This window comes from Caenorhabditis briggsae (assembly GCF_000004555.2).
Source record: "Caenorhabditis briggsae complete genome, chrII, whole genome shotgun sequence".
Taxonomy (NCBI): domain Eukaryota; kingdom Metazoa; phylum Nematoda; class Chromadorea; order Rhabditida; family Rhabditidae; genus Caenorhabditis; species Caenorhabditis briggsae.
Window position 1 is genome coordinate 379,452 of NC_013486.2, and position 17,945 is coordinate 397,396.

Here is a 17,945-nt window from a genome sequence, read left to right on the forward strand (position 1 = left end):
GTTCAAATTATTATTTTTTAACCATTGCGAAATGACTGATTTTCGAAAGGTCAATTACTATCATTTTGTAGCACTTGTCGAGTTCTAACATATCTAATTTAGTGTCGAGTGTAAAAAAGTGGGACCTGAAAAATTTCGCGGGCGGCTTCCCGGTCAATTTTCGAGGCCTTGCCACAAAAACACTACGGTAGTAAACGAAACTTGTTTCTGTGAATTTAGTGGGATCTTCTGGACAAAATTCACGTTTATTGGTATGAAAATGATCGCTAGCATCTCTAGAATCTGTTCTTCATCGAAAAAACCGAACTTAATTGCGAAAGTAGCTCGAACGATGCGAAAGTCTGAAATGTTACGTTTTTGCTGACTGTGACAGCGCCCGCGAAGGCAAAGGCCCGTTCATTTTTGAATTCTCAATTAGCTGAAACTGACACGGGAAGTAGCCGAAATGAATCCTCGCTTTTCTTAGATATTGGTGGCAAAAAATATTTTCTCTCTGGACTAGCACAAAACGGATAATATAAGGTGCCCATAAGCAGGTTGAGCAGAATGGCAAAACCTTTTCTGATTTTTCATAAAAAGTGGATAAAGTCCATTAAAAAAATCATAACTTTTTACAGATTAAAGATAAGACTATAAACTAAACTGCATTTTGTAGAACGGATTACAGGTTACAAAAACTTGATTACACCTTTATTCTATCTTTGCAAAGAAATTTACTAGGATGGGAAATGTCGGAATGGTCCGATCGTATGAAAGCAAAAAATGTCGATTTTCGAAAAAAAAACGTATTTTGGAGACCATGTATATTCGATTCCTTCCATATCATAATGCACAACTATGATCTCAAATACATAGCTCACCGTCCATTTAAGAGAGATTTTTCAAAAAATAATATTTTTAAACTCGATTCCATGTACCCCTATACATGGTGCTTTTTCAACTCATTTTTCCATATACCACTAAAAAGCTCTAAGAATGAAAGATTCATTTAGTTTAGTTTTTTTGTAAGAGAAAATGATCAAATCGTGATCAAGAAGTCAAAATTCTCGAAAAAAAATTGAACATGTTAAAAGTGAGCATGTATAGGGGTACATGGAATTGATTTTTTAAAAATTGTTCTTTCAAAAATCTCTCTTAAATGAACGGTGAGCTATATATTTGAGACTATAGTTGTGCATTATGACATGGAAGGAATCGAATAGGCATGGTCTCCAAAATACGTTTTTTTCGAAAATCGACATTTTTTGATTTCACACGATCGGACCGTTCGGACATTTTCTATCATAGTAATGTTCTTTGCAAAGATAGAATAAAGGTGTAATCAAGTTTTTGTAGCCTGTAATCCGTTCTACAAAATGCAGTTTAGTTTATAGTCTATTCTTTAATCTTTAAAAAGTTATGATTTTTTAATGGACTTGATCCACTTTTTAGGAAAAATCAGAAAAAGTTTTGCCATTCTGCTCAACCTGCTTATATATTATCCGTTTTGTGCTAGTCCAGAGAGAAAACATTTTTTGCAACCAATATCTAAGAAAAAGCGAGGATTCATTTCGGGTACTTCCCGTGTGAGTCGGGATGTTACCGTAAAACCACTGCCAACGTTGACCTAATTTATCTCGATTACTGTAAGAGACATGAAAAATGTGTCAACTGATAAAATGTTGGTGATAATATTAAAAATAGTTTATCAGTTAAAAAATCATACAGAATCAAAATATGCGTCCTCAACAGTCTCAACGGAAAGCGGAACCAATGATCAGTCTTTTCTTTTTGTGTTGTTCTTTACACGAATAATCATTTTTTGCTGTTGTCCATTTCTTATTTCTCTCTTCTTTGGCAAGAAGTGACCTCTAAATCTGCTATCAGTGATTAAACAATGAATGATTTCTTTTATAGAAATGACCCTTGTCAATTCGAAAAGACAATGGACACAACGAGATATTTTTACACTGTTTTTCCGCATAAAAGAAGATCGAAATGAGGGTGATGACTTCATTTTTTGAGACAAAATGTCTGTTTGTAAGTTATTATTACTTGCTTCGATTATTGGTGCGGTTGCGGCAAGTGAGTGACTTTTTTTTGTTGGAAAATATTTGAAGAACTAGGCCGTGTTAGATATGGTTTCAAAGAGCACACTTTGAAAGTTCCAAAACTATTTTCAGATTTCAGGAATATTGATTCTGAAGCGAGTTATAACATACTTCAGTTTTGTGGCCTAGAAAACCAAAATTAGGCCAAAATTTTCCAAATCCGAAATGACCATAACTCGCTTCAAAGTCAATATTTTTGAAATCTAAAAATTGATTTGGAATTGTCAGATCGTGTTCTATATAATGGAAAATATTGGATTTGAACGGAATTATGGGTCCAGGACTTCCTGGACCGCCATTGGTCCGTTTGAACAAAATGTTTGGGCCCTCTAACATTTAACTTTGAGGTAATTTATCTCGGTTCCTGTTTAAGACACAAGAAATGTTACAAGTGATAAATTATTTTTTATAACATCCGAAACATTTTATCAGTTGACACATTTTTCATATTTCTTACAGTAACCGAGTTAAATTAGGTCAAAGTTTGCAGTGAGGGAGCCCTTCTATTACAGGTTTAACGGTAAAATTGCGAGGCAGTTTCAAGTGAGAATTCAAAAATAAACTGTCAGTTTTAGTTGAAAAATGTCAAAGTTGTATTGACCCAAAAAATGATTAGGTTGATCTGAAATTTTAGCTAATACAATCGAGATAAATTAGGTCTTTTTTGTGATTTGGGCAACTTGGACTGCATTGTGACATTTTCTGATAGTATGTAAAAAATCTAGATAAATCCAGATTTCCAAAACTAGAATCAAAAACATGCCTGTAAAACCTGTAATACAAGTGCCCCCACACCGTCAAGTTTGAGCTGAAAGTTGAAAGTTAAGGGCTCTTGTATTAGAGGTTTTACGGTCCTCATATTATGGGATATAATTTACAGCATGGACCATGAGTGGTTACGCTTGCAACCAACCCCAACTCTACTCTCAATGCAATTGTCCATCCTTCTGCAGTAGCTACATGCAACAGCCACAATACAGCCCCTGCGGATACTCCAATGGATGTTCCGGCGGTGGAGGATACTACCCCAGACGTCGTCGACCACACCGAAAGCATCACAAAAAGCCACGTCGCAAGTTCCGTTTTGATTCTGATGAGGATGGAGATATCCCACCACCACCGCCAACAAGAAAGAGCAAAGTTTCAAGATTGGAGAGTGAGGAACAAGGATTTATTGAGGAGAAGGAAACAACGAGAGTTACTTCTTCTGGAGGTGCTGGAGCAGGATCAAGAGGGTCTACTGGAGGAGATGATGGTTGGGAGAATGAGGTATGACGCGAACTTTCTCATCTCAAATTTATTACCGAAATCGCAATTTCCATTTTGTTTTCAAAAATACGGAAACCTATACTTTCCAGGATCTCTGGGAGAAGAAGTTTGTGACCGACAGAACTAACACCAAAGCAGAAGAGAAACTAGACTCCGAGGAGTTCCCAGAAATCACAAGCGAAGAAATTGCCGAAGCTCACCGTCGCAGAACATCCACAATGCCACCACCACGAGTTGTTCAGCCCCAACCACAACCAGTACAACCAGCAGGAGGTGGTCTTGGAGGACTTGGTCTTGGAAACGGAGGATTATTTGGAATCAGCAGTGGAGTTGGTGTCGGTGTTCCTGGTGTTGGTCCGATTGGAATCTCCAGTGGTCTGGGAATTGGAAAATAATTCTTTTTTACTTTCTTGTTTCTTGTTTTTACATTCTTTTTGTTTCCTACACAATTTGATTGATCTCGCATAGTTTCCTCCTCTTATTCTAGTATTCCTTGTTTTGACCTTCTGAAATTAATGACCTAAAAAAAGTATAAAAACAGTAGTGACCATTCAAACCACACAATTGGAAAATGTTGAAAATTATTGTGCTAACAGCTATTGTTCTAGAAGTTTCCAGTAGTGAGTTTTCATTTTTCGAGGATTTCAAAAACGAATTTCTAGCCTTCTATGGATCAATGACAGGGTACGCCTGTAATCAACCAAGTCTATATCAAGGCTGTAATTGTCAGAGTTTGTGCCAGTGAGTGTTTGATTTGAGACAAAAAGAGAGAGAGAGGGAGAGAGAGAGAGAGAGGGAGAGAGAGAAAGAGAGAGAGAGAGAGAGAGGCTCTCATTCATAGAATATCACCCTATTCATGCATTTCGAGCTCAATTATTTCGATTTCTGTGAGAGATACCAAAATTTTGTCAACGTATGAAATGTTAATGATAATGTGATAAACATTTTTGTGAGTTACCAATTTTCAATATAGGAAACGAGATAATTGAGCTCAAAGTGGACTATATGGTGGGCTTATATTAGAGCAATAGGAAGAAACGTTTAACTTTGAGCTAATTTTTCTCGGTTCCTGTCAGGCAAATAAAAATTTGTTAACTGATAAAATATTTTTCATATTATCATCAGCGTTTTGGTTAGTTTACCAATTTTTGATATCTTGCATAGGAATCGAGATAATTGAGCTCAAACTGGGCAGTGTGGGAGGCACTTCTATTAAAGGTGTACGGTAAATTATTTCAGGATAAATTAGAGATAGAAAAAAGAGAGAAATTTAAAAAAAAAATCCTGAAAACCTACAAAATTTTCCAGACCCTACACCGAGCCATACAATATATACTACCAGCACGGGTACGGTTGCCAAGGACTCTGTCCTGGAGGATGTGAAGAGGAAGATAGTCATGGATCAGAGTGTGGAATGAAAAAGAGGAGGAAGAACAAGAAGAAAAGCAAAAAGAAGAAGAAGAAGTTTCATTTTTCAGAAGAGGACACCAGTGTAGTGGATAATGGTAAGAGGAACATCAAAATTTCATATTTTTGATTTACTCTTTTTTAGAATCCCTCCACCACCACAAAAAGAAGAAACCATCAGACGATGACGATGAATTCCCACTTCCTCCGAGCTCTGAAGAAGTGGACGCAGCGAAAAGTTCCAAAACTGAAGACAAGGATTGGGAGGATGATGAGAAGTGGGAGAGCAAGTTTGTGAGCCGAACCACGACAGTTAGACCTGCTCCTGCTCCAGCGACTGGTAGCGGTCTTGGAGGACTTGGTCTTGGAAATGGGGGACTTTTCGGAATCAGCAGTGGAGTTGGTGTCGGTGTGCCTGGCGTTGGGCCGATAGGAGTTTCCAGTGGTCTTGGAATCGGGAAGTAGTTTTTTTGATCTAGTTTAGTGTTGTAGACTTTTTTGAAACGTTTTTTTCAATAAACTGTGTCACAGATACAAAAAAAAATTGAAATTGTGAGATTGCTTCAACAAATTTACCGTAAAACCTGTACTAGAACTTTGAGCCAATTTATCTCGGTTCCTGTAAAAGATATAAAAAAGTTGTCAGCTGATAAGTTGTTTATCATATTATCAAAAACATTTTATTAATTGACAATTTTTTGATATCTTGCATGGGAGCCGAAATCAGTTGGCAACTTGGCAATCTGGGGCCCTTGGCAATATGGGGCCCTTCTATAGGTTTACGGTATCTCAGTTCCTGTAAATGATACCAAAAAGTAGTCAACTGATAAAGTGTTTGAACTATTATGATAAAAAGTTTATTAGTTGACAGAGTTTTCATATCTTTACCAGGGAACTAGATAAACAAGGTCAAAATAACAATGAAGGAGGATCTTTCACAGATTGATGATAAACACTCTAATAGAACGCCACCCGGACCGTCCACTTTAAGCCTATATCTCACTTCTATTAAAAGATATCAAAAGTTTGTCAACTAACAAAATGTTTATCATGATATCAGCAACATTTTATTAGTTAATTACTTTTTGATATCTCTTACAGAAAATGAGAAACATGGGCTCAAAGTTGACGATTCGGACGGCGTTCTATTAGAGTGTTTACGGAATTTCAAATATAAAAACAACTTATAAAAAAAAGTAAAAATAAAATCAGAAATGTTTATTCGAGTTGAAACATGGCTATGCTAACGAGAAGAGACATCTTGACCATTTGCATTTTCTTTCTCTCTTTTTTGTCATATCCTTCTTCTTCTCTTTCTCATTTAGCAATGGTCACATCCACACCCATGATTCTCCACTGCCTTGTTCTCCTTATCCTCATCCCCGTCTTCATCTTCCTTTCTCGGCTTCTTCTTCTCCGGCAAAGTGTGTCCTCTACAGTGCTCCGTCTCGTGCTCATCTGGTTCCCAGGTCGATGGATCGTCCCAACGGCGAGGTGCCACGTAGATGCAACAGCAGTTGGATTTCAGACGACCCATGTGCTCGTTGTCTGGAATGTTTCGAAACGTTCAGAAGAAAATTTTTTATTAGCTCTTACCAACAACATCCGCTGCCCAGGTGACATGTGGCGGGCTTGGGGGAGCTCGCTGAGCTGGCTGAGCTGGTTGAGCTCGAAGACGAAGAACAAGTTGCTCCTGTGGAGCCGGAGTCTCCTGATCCTCATCGGTGGCGGTCACAGTGATAGTGGTCATTGTGAAGACGGGAATAAGTCTGCTTTCTAAGGATTGGTCGCTTTGTGAGCTAAAACCATGTGGCAGAACGTGGGAAGCAAAAAAACTGGATCGCTCAAAAGTTATAGAGCCAGCACTGCTAACCACTTTTTCAAAGGAAAATTTCAGACTTTTACAGTCCGAGCTAGAAAAAAAAACAAAAATCTTAAATTTCATCCATAAATGACCCTCTTATACACATCAATACAAGCATACTTATACATTCCACAGAACATTGCATACTTGTAAACTTTCAGCAGATCCGGCTCGGTGCAATAATTATAGGCGGTTCGTTTGGTACGCGTACACCAGAACTCGATTTCTCTGGTGTAAATGTGTCCCTCGTCTTTTCTATGGAATTTCACTGGTTCCGCTGGCACAGGCTCTTTCGGGCAGCGGTCTTGATAGCGGACGCAGAAGTCGACAGCCTAGAAAAAAGTCATTTGTAATGGTTTTGTTTTGGTTGAATATCAACATCATTCTCGTTCCAAAACTTTTCTGGGAGAGCTTCTAAAAGAGCTAGATAGATAATTTTTCTTGAGAAATGCTCAGCTTGAGTCGGGCTTCTCATTCATAGTTTTTTTCAAGCTAGAAAAAGCTTGAAAATTTTTTCAAAAACTTTCAATCATTACAAAAAGTAGATTCGAAAGAAAATAAAAAAAATTTCTTTCAAACCTGTTCAAAAGCTATGTGTCTAGCTTGTCTACGAGCAGAGATATAGCCGTTTTAAGTTGGCGAGGTAAGACACGCAGCGTGTCTTGTCGTCTGGTGTCTCTAGCCTCCGAAACTTGGAACAATCATATCTTCGCTATTGTATCTACTTCTCTAAAACAATTCAAAAATAAAAGCAACTCACATTTTCAGCAAAACTCTGAAACCTCAATGGATCCGGACAGACGTATCTGAAGCGCTCGCGATGCTTCTTACAATACGCTGTGAAGTCGATTTTGAAGTTTCTGAAAACTTCAAAACTCAACGATTTTTTTAAAATTTCCTCTACTAACTTAACATTAGTGAAAATATTAGTCAACAGAGAGTTCTGACAATTCTTCACGAACGCCAAACAAAATTCTCGGGTTTCTTGAAAAGCGGCAAGTGGTGGGGTGGCGAAACAAACTTCATCATATTCGTCACGAAGATTCTTGCACGCCTGCAAAGTTCGCTCCATTGATAACTTTTTTAATTTTGAATACAAAGGCTCACCGGATCATCTGGAGACGTCTTTTGAATATTTTTCTTTGCCAGCTCCTCCTGGATAATTTTCCGCAACTCTGCTTGAATTTGTTGGGGCGCTGAAAACCAATTTTAATTTGAATTAACAAAAAGTTTGAAAAAAAACCCACTAAGGCCGGAAATCTCTTCATCTGGATCTGTGGTATCTGTTGGATCGACTACTGTAGTTTTGTTACCCTCTTGGAACAGGATTTCTCCTGGTTCCTGCTTAAAAGGGGGCGGTTTTTCAGCAGATGCCGTCTTATTGGCTATTTCTTGAGGACTGGTTACAGTGGCATTCGGTAGAGCTCTTTCTGAAATTTGGAAAAAATAATAAAAATCTTGAAACGCTAAAAATCTTAAAATGTCGAAGTTCGGATTCAGGGATCTCATTGTTTATATCCGGCTTGAAACAGGCCCTGCCGAGCCCCTTCGTTTAGAATCAATATATTTGGACTAACTGAATTTGAATTTGAAATGATAGAAGAGCTCAAGAACTACAAAATTACACTATTTGGAAAACTGTACCTTATCTATGAACAAAGTTACAAGCCAGAAACCGTCTGAGCTATAAAGTCACACCTTTATGGTCTTGCAGCTTTACTCATAAACAAGATACAGTATTCTAAATAATATTTTCGTAGTTTTTGAGTTTTTCTATTGGATCCAATTCAGTTGGTTCAAAAAATTGGTCCTACAAGGAACTATAGGACAGGGCCGTTTTTCAAGTGTGAATCAAAACCTAGAACCCTAAGAATCTCAAAATCTTGAAGTATAACAATTTTATATTCTTGAAATTTAGATCCAGAAATCCGATTGTTCACAAAAACTGGAACTTTAAAATTTTTAAAAATCTTAAAACCTTGGAATTCGGATTCAGGAGTCTCATTATTTTACCTCTTCTCAATTTCGCATAATCCAGGCAAAATCCACTATCATAACCATCGTGACTCGTACAGAATCCAGCGACGGCGTCAATCAGCTTCTGGTTTTCCTCGGCGAAAATCTCTATAATCAATACAAAAAGGAAATAGGGAAATAACGAAACTAGAAGTTTCATAGTTATAGTCGTGTGACAGTGAAAAGAAAGTGAATGTCTTGAAAAGAGAAGAAAGGATGACGAGTGTAATATCTTTTTGTAACAGTGTGTGTCAAGATATGTCAAGGTCGGGTTCAAAGTTGAAATAAAAGAAAAACTAGTTTAATAATTGGCAGACTAGGTCAAGAATGTTCAGAAATCCAGAAGGAGATTCGGATACTGTAGGTGTACTTTATTCGATATGCCGTCTTTCGTTCGTTATGTGGAGAGAGAGAGAGCTTCCAATTTATAAACATGACTAGGTTTGCGGTATTTTAAAGTTTTCGAAACATGAAACGTACTGTAACTTTGTCAGTTCTTCTCGGCCTGGGACGAAAACTAGATGTTGAAAACAAGGAGAAAGAGACCTTCAAAATGAATATTAACAAGACTAGGTTTTACTAACTAGTAAGAGGTAGTAAGAAGAGTCAGAGACGCAGCGTGTCTGGTTTCTCTGACTCTCTAGCCTCCATACAAAATTTTCTGTAACTTCATTGATCTTTGATCAATTTGAATGAAATTTTCTGTTTTGAACCTTTATCATGGAGAGCTTTAAAACAAATATAAACATGGCATATTATTGAGGTCATAACATTTCAGATAGTTACCGTCTATTTAAAGTCAAATGTTACAATTAGTCAAAGTTATCCCTAGTTACTGCTGAAGGTTAGAGGACCAGAGAGTAGTTTTGTTCTATAATAACTTCTTTTGGATTTTTAAAACTTCCTTTCTCAATAGAGCGCATTTACATCTCTCCCAACTACTCTTTGCCCTCCTCATATTGCAAGAAAACTGTCAAAACATAAGAGCGATTGCTACCACTCCAAACTCTCATTACCAAAAAGTGGGCGGAGCCAGTGTGTACTGTGTGAGGAGCACCTAAAGGTGCACACAAACAGAACAAACGATACGAGTAAAGTAGAGAAGGAAGGGAAAAGAACTAATACCCTTCCCAAAGAGTAGTAGTCTGTTGACTTTGCCGACTTGTAGAAGGAGCCAAATTCGTTTTCCTGTGTTACTGTTTTAAATTCTATCAAAATTCCTATCAATATTTCTGCAGTTGTCATGGTTTTGATATATGCTGTCAATTTTTATATTTTAATTTTGATTTTGATCCCATCAGCCCCTACGGCGAATGGACAGGATGTGGCGCCTAGTGAGTTTTGGTTTTCTCAACAATTATTTTTCCTTTTTTTCTATTACTGATATTCATTGTGAGAACTTTTATAAGGCCATGAGATATATTTTCTAGTGACAGTCAGAATGAAACTTAAAAGTAACTTTCTAAAATTAAACGATTTAAACTTGAAACGCCTAAAGGCAGCCATCTCGATTCTCTATAGAAAGCCTCACAGTCCATCAACTTTGAGCTTATATATCTCATTTCCCGCAAAAGATTTCGAAAAGTGGTCAACTAATAAGATATAGGTGATAATATGACAAATAATTTATTAGTTGACAAATTCTTGCTATCTCATACATGAGCCGAGATAAATTGGCTCAAAGTAGACGGTTTGGGTGGGCTCCAATAAGAGAGAATATGATAACTGGCTTTTGGGTATCTAAAACATCTGGTTAAACTTTTTCATTTTTTCGGATAATTTAGGAATGTTTCAAAAAAAAGTACTTTAACTTTTGGGGTGAAAAAAATCCGAGTTCTATCAAAAAATATGCTTTAGTTTAGAAACAATTATCTCGATTCTTGAAAAAGATACCAAACTATTTTTAACTAAAAAATTTTTTGAATTTCTTTTACACATTTCACTAGTGGACACCTTTTTTATACATCTTTTAGGAACCAAGATAGTCTAGGTCGAAGTTTTTGATATAAATTTGCATATAAGATTTTTCTAAATAAAACTTTCAGACATACACAGTTAGCAATCCATTTTTCTAGTTAAAGGTGGGGGGACATGAAAAAAATAATGTTCACGAAATTCCGTTCAAAGATGCCCCTCGAGGAGTTGAACTTGTGAGGGAGATGATTGAGGGTGCGGCGCCGCTACCGACTGAGCCACGCGGGCAAAGAGAAAGTGACGGTAGAATGCATACTCTAGCTACAAAAAAACTACGAAAAATCTCCTGTCCCCCCACCTTTAAAAAATCTTATTTTTAAAAATGTGTTTATTTCATAAATGGAACATTCCCTGAAATTATAAATCAATTTCAGCCTTAATCTATATTTTCAGATAGTTTATGGTGTGTGGAAGGGGACAAAAAAGTGTTCAGCCCCGTTCAGTGTCCAGCAGAAACTACGGAATGCTTCAAGTTCACATGTAATGGAATAGAAGGTATCGTCAAGTCTTTTTTAAAAATCAGATTCCAAATGTAAACACCGTAAAACCTGTAATAGAAGATTCCCTTCACTTTGAGTCAATTTATCTCGATTCCTGTCAAAGATATAAAAAATTTGTCAACTGATAAATTGTTTATCATAACTTCACAAACATTTTATCAGTTGACACATTTTTCATATCTTTCACAGAAAGCGAGATAAATTAGCTCAAACTTGACAGTGCCCATCTATTTCAGATAACATAACTTTTCCAGAACCATTTGTCGCTCGTGGATGTGGCCTATCCGTCCTACGATCCGCCGCCGGTCTCCCCAACGAATCTTGCCATCAAGCTCAATCGATTTGCGAGCAAGTGGGCGGAGTCTCCAGTTGTCATACTTGTAATAACAAGCACATGTGTAATGGAACATTTCCTAACTTTTCAATTCTCATTGTTCTTTTGTTGTCTCTTTTTTTAGTTTATGTAAGGTTTGTTTGATAATATTCATTGTTTTCAATAAAATTATTACATAATAATTAAGTAATTCTAAAAACTACAAGTTTGATCTATTCGATCGTTCTTCTGCATCATTGTGCAGCTTGTAGGCCGGCAGATAATGCTCTTTTCCATCAGAAGCCACTATCCGAAGTGCTGGATGTTTGACAGTGTTGTCACGGCCACCAAGCGAAGTGTAGCCCTGGAAAAAAGAATTCTAGGGTTACTGTAGTTCTTCTAGACTCACCTGATCATAAAGCTTGCAATATGGAACACACAACCCTCTCAACATATGCCAAACGTCTGAATAGGTCCAGTTAAGTATAGGGCACACTCTCAAAACTTTTGGCCAATCCGAATCCGTCCATTCCACAGGAGTCTTCATATATTTTCCATTTGGGTCTGTGGCACGACTTCCCATCAGCACTGGGATAATCGATGGACGCTGCTTTTTGAGACCAGCCAGTCCGATTTTTAATGGACCGGGGAACTCGAGAACTTGGATGTTGTAGCTGGAAAAAAGGAGAGGTAAAGTAGCGAAAGAAAGGCTCAAAGCTTATTGCAAAACCTGTAATAGAAGGGCTCGCTAATTTCTAACTTTGAACTCAATTATCCCGGTTCCTATCAAAGATATCAAAAAGTGGTCCACAGATAAAATGTAACTTACATTTTGATAAGCATTTTATCAGTTGGCAAATTTTCTGATATCTTTCATAGGAACTGAGATAATTGAGCTCAAAGTTGACAGGTTTGAAAATAGAGGAACTTACAACTGCGCCGCGTCAATGATGAATTGAGTGGCTTCTGGAAATTGGTCTTCTACCATGATGTGGAATCCTTGGATAGCTTTTGAAGCGCCGTATTTTCTGGAAATAATACAATTAAGAAACATTTTGTCGAAAGAAATCCATCGACAAATTTGTACCACTTTTTTCTAGGTCTGGTTTGGTGGCCTAACTTTCCATTTTATAGGCCACTAAACTTTTTGGCTTATAAATGACCTAACATACATTGAATGTCTTTTCTAGGCCATTTTAACAAGGTGGCCTAACTTTCGCAAGTCGAGTTTTCTAGGCCAAAAACGTTTACGGTCTAGAAATGTTCTAACAATCACCAGGTTGTTTTCTAGGCCATTTTATAACAAGGCAGCCTATAAAACTCTACTTAGAAAAGTTAATCCACCATGTTAAATGACCTAAAAAAGTCACTAGATACATTTTAGGCCATTTCTAGACCAAAAAGTTTGATGGCCTAGAAAATTCATGTTGGAAAAGTTAGCTGTTTGAAATTAAAACCAAATCAATTTTATAAATTGCTCCAAACCAAAATAAATATCCTTACTCATCAACTTTCAACCGCAACAAATGCAACAAAACAGTGCAATCTTTGCCTCCATTGAAAGATAATGCAATCTGATCCAAAGGATATCTCTCCACGATATCCTCAACAATCTTCTCGGCTTCTTCCAATTTCCGAACAAAGTCCACATTTTTCGCCTCCACCAACTCTCGCTTCTTGAATGCTCTCCATTTGGCTACAGTATCTGTCCACGCGTGTGAATCATAATACACGATATGTCCAACTAGAAGCTCCTTCAACGCAATCCGCACCGCTTCCATCGATTCAGACGACTCGGTTTCGATGGTGAGCTTCGTTTTGAAAAACTTGTTTTTGAGCTCCGGATAACTTCCAATTTGCACGTTCTGCTCTTCGAATCTAGCTGCCACATCTGCTAGCCTTCTAGAAAAATCGAATTCATCTAGATCCGTGTAGATGGTGTCGAAGAACATTGACTGGCGTTCTTCCACTGGGAACAGTTGGTCTTGAAGCTCATCGAATGCTCGTTCACAGAACTTCGGGACTCCTGGAAGGGCGACGACGTTGGCTACTCGGACCACTGGGAAGGTGCTGACACGACCATCGACTTTTTGGGTTCCCCAGAGCAGTTGGGACATTTTGGGAATCTGGAAAATGGGACAATGATTACTGTATCCTTGAGATTACTGTAACTCGATAGAGTGCCACTCAGACTTTCAACTTCAAGCTCATGTATCTCGATTTCCATTGAAGACATCAAAAGTTTATCAACTGGTAAAACAATTATCATAATATCAAAAAAATTTTATCAATAATATCAAAAACAATTTTAGTTTAAAGTTGACGGTCTGGGTGGCATTCTATTAGATTGCTTACGGTATGTTGCTTATGATGAGAAAGGGTACGGTAATTAGTGGACAACTGTACCTTGTGAAAATGTAAAAATTTCGAACTTTTTGAACCTAAAATTCAGAAATGCAAGAATTCAGAAATTCAAAATTTCAGAAATTCGGAAATTCAACAATTCGGAAATTCGAAAATTCAGGAATTCGGAAAACCAGAAATTCAAGATTCCGGAAATTCAAAAATTCGGAACTTCAGAATCTCAGAAATTCAGAAACAAGCATACACTGAACCCATAAATGGAATGTTAATTATTTTGTTGAAACAAATTCATTTATACAAGATTAACATATTATATCACAACTTAAAAATTTCACATCGGTTTCACAATTACACAAATCACATTCCAGAAAATATATACAGACAGAAGCTTCTCGATACCAGACATTACATCTTCACTCTCATCACTCGAATAGTCGCCTCCTCCTTTTGATCGATTCCCAAATCGTTCAACGTCTCGTAACCCAGAATAGAGTAGTCGTTGTAGAAGAATCTCAAGAATCACTTTTTGATTTTTTTTCCACCTTGAGTACTAAACCAACCGTAACTCCCGTTTCGATACTCCAATGAGTCCAGCGTACGACTCCATCAGCCGTCCCATACGCATTCGATAGTCCATGCGGTAGATGCAGCATCCTCCTTTTTTCTAAAACGAGTTTTATGGAATTTCGAAACTCTCCATGGTTACCATTGGATGTCCCATAACTTTGATGTCCATGCTCAGGGTGTCTTTGAAGTTCCCCATGTTTCTTTTCGTTTCGTTTTTTCTCTTCGGAACATAGAGAACTCGAATCAGACTTCCGTGCTTTAATTCTAGCTTAGCTGGCGTCTCCCAACCTTTGATGAAACGACCTTTGTAGTAGAATCTGAACTTCTAAAAATAGTTGTGAATTCAGATTTCAAAAACTGACGTCAAGCTCTCCAAATTGATGTCGTTGTTGATTGCATATGCGGTCATCAGGGAACCCATACTTATTTCGGGGCTGACGTGCACCGAAATGTCATGTGTGTCCTGGATAATTATGGGGCTGTTTTGGAGGAGGCAAGGGGTAATAGAAGCTTTCTATTTTAGGAAGACTTCCTAATAGGAAGTTGCTAAATATCTCAAATGGAAAGTGTCCAAACTACCTGGGTGCACGCCTCCAGAACTACTTCGATGCAATTGTTCAGAGAACAGATGCTAGGGTAGCATGGAACAGTGACCACGTTCTCAGACGGTTTTCCAGTACTACTACACTCATCATAGATCACCCGAATCGTGCCTCCATCTCGGATTTTAAGTGTGATCGGTGTGTCAGTCATCTCGATCTTCGTCTCAACCATCCGATCAATGTAGACAAATGTCAAGGTGTCCAGAACGATGTTGTGCGTTTTCGCATACTCGTTCATTAGATATCCCATATTGAAATTTCGATTCACAAGAACACAAATGGGAGGTGTTTCCTGGAACCATTTAATTCTCTCTAACTGTTCTCTAGCATCAACTATGCTAGCTAACTGGATGCTAACCTTGACACTCGACTCCACATTGATAGTAATAGAATTCGAGACTTCTGAACAACACGGACTCAAGTTGATCTTCTTCCGAGGTGTGTTCCGAGGTTCCGTTTCACAGGGCATTTTTCAGAATAAAGAGGAGATAGGCTCGTAACTATGAAGAAGTGACGACGAGGAGAAAACTCCAGACTGGATGACATTTATAATTTGAATCACATGAGATGAGCGCACTTGCCATTCCCACGGCAACCAGGGGTGAGGAGCTCCACAAACTTTGAAAGAAGAAGGGAGACGGGGCCGAGGGTAATTTATTACTTTATTAGTGCCCGTCGTCTAGCAGCTATACACTTTTGATTTCCGGTTTTGACTTTTTGAGCTGACATTTTCAAGTTGGCTCCGCTAATGAAGTCTAGGATGATGTATATAAAAAATAGTAGAGTAAAACATGGGGAAAATTGGAATTTAACAAAAAAAAGTAAAAAAATTATAGAATACAAAAAAAAGCAAGGTGCAAAAAGAATCATCAGTTCATCATCATCCAGAAAATAAGGAATCGTGTAAAGTGACGTGGTATAAGATGCGCGGCGCAATCCTTGCGCGCAAAGGGAGGTTATGTAAATATACATAGACAAAAACAGGAATCACTGATTATGTCACGTATCCGGAAAATTCTAGAATCTTCAGGAGACAGTAAGCGTGTCTCGTTGTCTGCGTCTCTCACTCTCGATGCCTCAAAGTGCTGTATCTCGGCTCCTAGAAAAGCTAGAAGACTGGTGTTTGGACCGGAAATGGAGGAATTTTTTGTATTTTCAGAAAATTACAGAAATACTAAAACATTTCAAAAATTTTGATATTCTGGAAATTCTCAACATCTCTTACCGTACACAACTTCTCTGTGACCACTCTCACAACTTCCTCGATGCCCTCCTCCACGCCTTCTGACTTTTTCTTATCGATGTAGGTGGGCAGGAAGCGATTCACCGCTTGACGGATCTCGTCGGAAAAGTGTAGTTGATCGGTGAACGCATGAGCTAGTCCTGGAAAGATATCTGTCTAATGAAACCTTTTTAGGGATACTGTACAATTACCGTAACCTAAAATAGTTTTATTTCCACAATTTTTTCGGGTGTTTTCAGCCAAAGAGTTTTCACCATGTATTAGAATTTTCAATTTCCGGGTTTTTTAGGGAAAAATTACAGAAAAATCGACGAAAATCAGTGAAAAACGAGAAAAAACCCCTAGGAAATGAACATATTTTTTTTCGCTGTGGGACCATCGCAGCGAAAAAGCGAAATTTTTTCTGAATAAGTGCATGCGCCTTTAATACCGTACCTCGTATTTAAAGGTGGCGTACGGTGAAATTTTTTATTTCATCAAAATGTGCAGAAATGCATGTAGATTCCCATAAAAATAAAGAAAACATTCAAAAAAAATTCCTTCATCGAGAAAAACGCATCGCAAAATACGCTGAAAGCCCTTAGGGACGAGGTTTTTCTAGGCCGCCCGATGAGTAAAAGTGCGCGAATTCAAACTTTTAAAATTTTTCGCTCGTTTTCACTGTTTTTTCAAATTTTCCGATGTCTGGTAGAAAAATTGACAAAAACCTAGAAAACTTTTGAAAAAACCGAAAAAAAAAGTGAAAACAAGCGAAAAAATTTTAAAAGTTTGAATTCGCGCGCTTTTACTCACCGGGCGGCCTAGAAAAAACCTAGTCCCTAAGGGCTTTCAGTGTATTTTTCGATGCGTTTTTCTCGATGAAGGATTTTTTTGATTTTTTTCTTTATTTTTATGTCAATCTACATGCATTTCTTCACATTTCGATGCAATAAAAAATTTCACCGTACACCACCTTTAATGAGTTTAGGCTTATTTTGGTTTTTTTCAGACGAAAGTCAACAAAATAGAGCGGCAAATTAAGGAAAATTTTAATAATTTTGAGATACGGTATCAAAGGCGCATGCACTGATCCAAAACAACTTGTTTCGCTTCAGGAAAGAATGTGCGCCTTTAAATTGTATTTTCGGCTACAATGTTGGACAAGAATAATAGTGAAAAAAATCAGAAAATTAAAATATTTTTAGGTTACTGTAGTTGTCGTTGGGGGACCCTCCGATTTTGTGTACCAATTTAATAGATTTTTCTGCTTTAATTGGGCGTAATGAGACCTAATTGCTTTACCTAGATAAGTCTTATCATCATGAGTTGGCCCAACACCACCGCTCGTTATCACATAATCATAAGCGCTGGATGCTGATTGAACCTCACGAGAGATTTCAGAAATCTCATCTCCAACGACGGCGATCTGGAATTTTGAGTTTTGAAAAAAAACTTATTTTTTCAAATTTCCTCTTCTAGCTCAATTTTTTGTTCTCACTTTCTTAATATTGACACCCAGCTTATGTAGACGTTTGCACAAAAAATGCGAATTCGTGTCTCTCGTCGTGCCCTTCAGAATCTCATCACCGATCACGACGATCGCCGCCGTCTTCCGCTGTCCCGGAGGCATTCGTTTTGTGGCTCTGAAGATGGCGCGCATCTTTTGTGGAAGAAAATTTAAATGATTCGCACGAAAATGGTTAAAAAATAGATTGTTCAGAAAATTCCGTTGAGAAAGAAGCAAAGGAAACAGGAAG

At 37.7% G+C, this 17,945-nt stretch overlaps 4 protein-coding genes across 4 annotated transcripts; 2 read left to right on the forward strand and 2 right to left on the reverse strand.

Moving 5' to 3' along the window:
• Nucleotides 1-2,009: 2,009 nt before the first annotated feature.
• On the forward strand, nt 2,010-3,754 carry CBG00977 (the record flags this gene model as incomplete). Its single annotated transcript, XM_045241666.1, has 3 exons — nt 2,010-2,019; nt 2,971-3,359; nt 3,449-3,754. 3 exons carry the CDS (start codon nt 2,010-2,012, stop codon nt 3,752-3,754), a joined length of 705 nt encoding a protein of 234 aa, XP_045091695.1.
• A 176-nt stretch (nt 3,755-3,930) lies between these two features.
• Nucleotides 3,931-5,231, forward strand: CBG00976 (the record flags this gene model as incomplete). The annotated part of the gene is made up of 3 exons (XM_002629696.2): nt 3,931-4,100; nt 4,668-4,864; nt 4,912-5,231. 3 exons carry the CDS (start codon nt 3,931-3,933, stop codon nt 5,229-5,231), a joined length of 687 nt encoding a protein of 228 aa, XP_002629742.2.
• Nucleotides 5,232-6,087: 856 nt separating this feature from the next.
• CBG00975 lies at nt 6,088-8,806 on the reverse strand (the record flags this gene model as incomplete). The annotated part of the gene is made up of 8 exons (XM_002629695.1): nt 6,088-6,314; nt 6,363-6,679; nt 6,751-6,962; nt 7,391-7,490; nt 7,539-7,684; nt 7,738-7,826; nt 7,878-8,060; nt 8,644-8,806. The coding sequence occupies 8 exons, from the start codon at nt 8,804-8,806 to the stop codon at nt 6,088-6,090; spliced, it is 1,437 nt and encodes a 478-aa protein (XP_002629741.1).
• Nucleotides 8,807-11,653: 2,847 nt separating this feature from the next.
• CBG00973 lies at nt 11,654-17,848 on the reverse strand (the record flags this gene model as incomplete). Its single annotated transcript, XM_002629694.1, has 7 exons — nt 11,654-11,797; nt 11,843-12,107; nt 12,366-12,461; nt 12,937-13,559; nt 16,192-16,349; nt 17,491-17,614; nt 17,687-17,848. 7 exons carry the CDS (start codon nt 17,846-17,848, stop codon nt 11,654-11,656), a joined length of 1,572 nt encoding a protein of 523 aa, XP_002629740.1.
• Nucleotides 17,849-17,945: the final 97 nt, after the last annotated feature.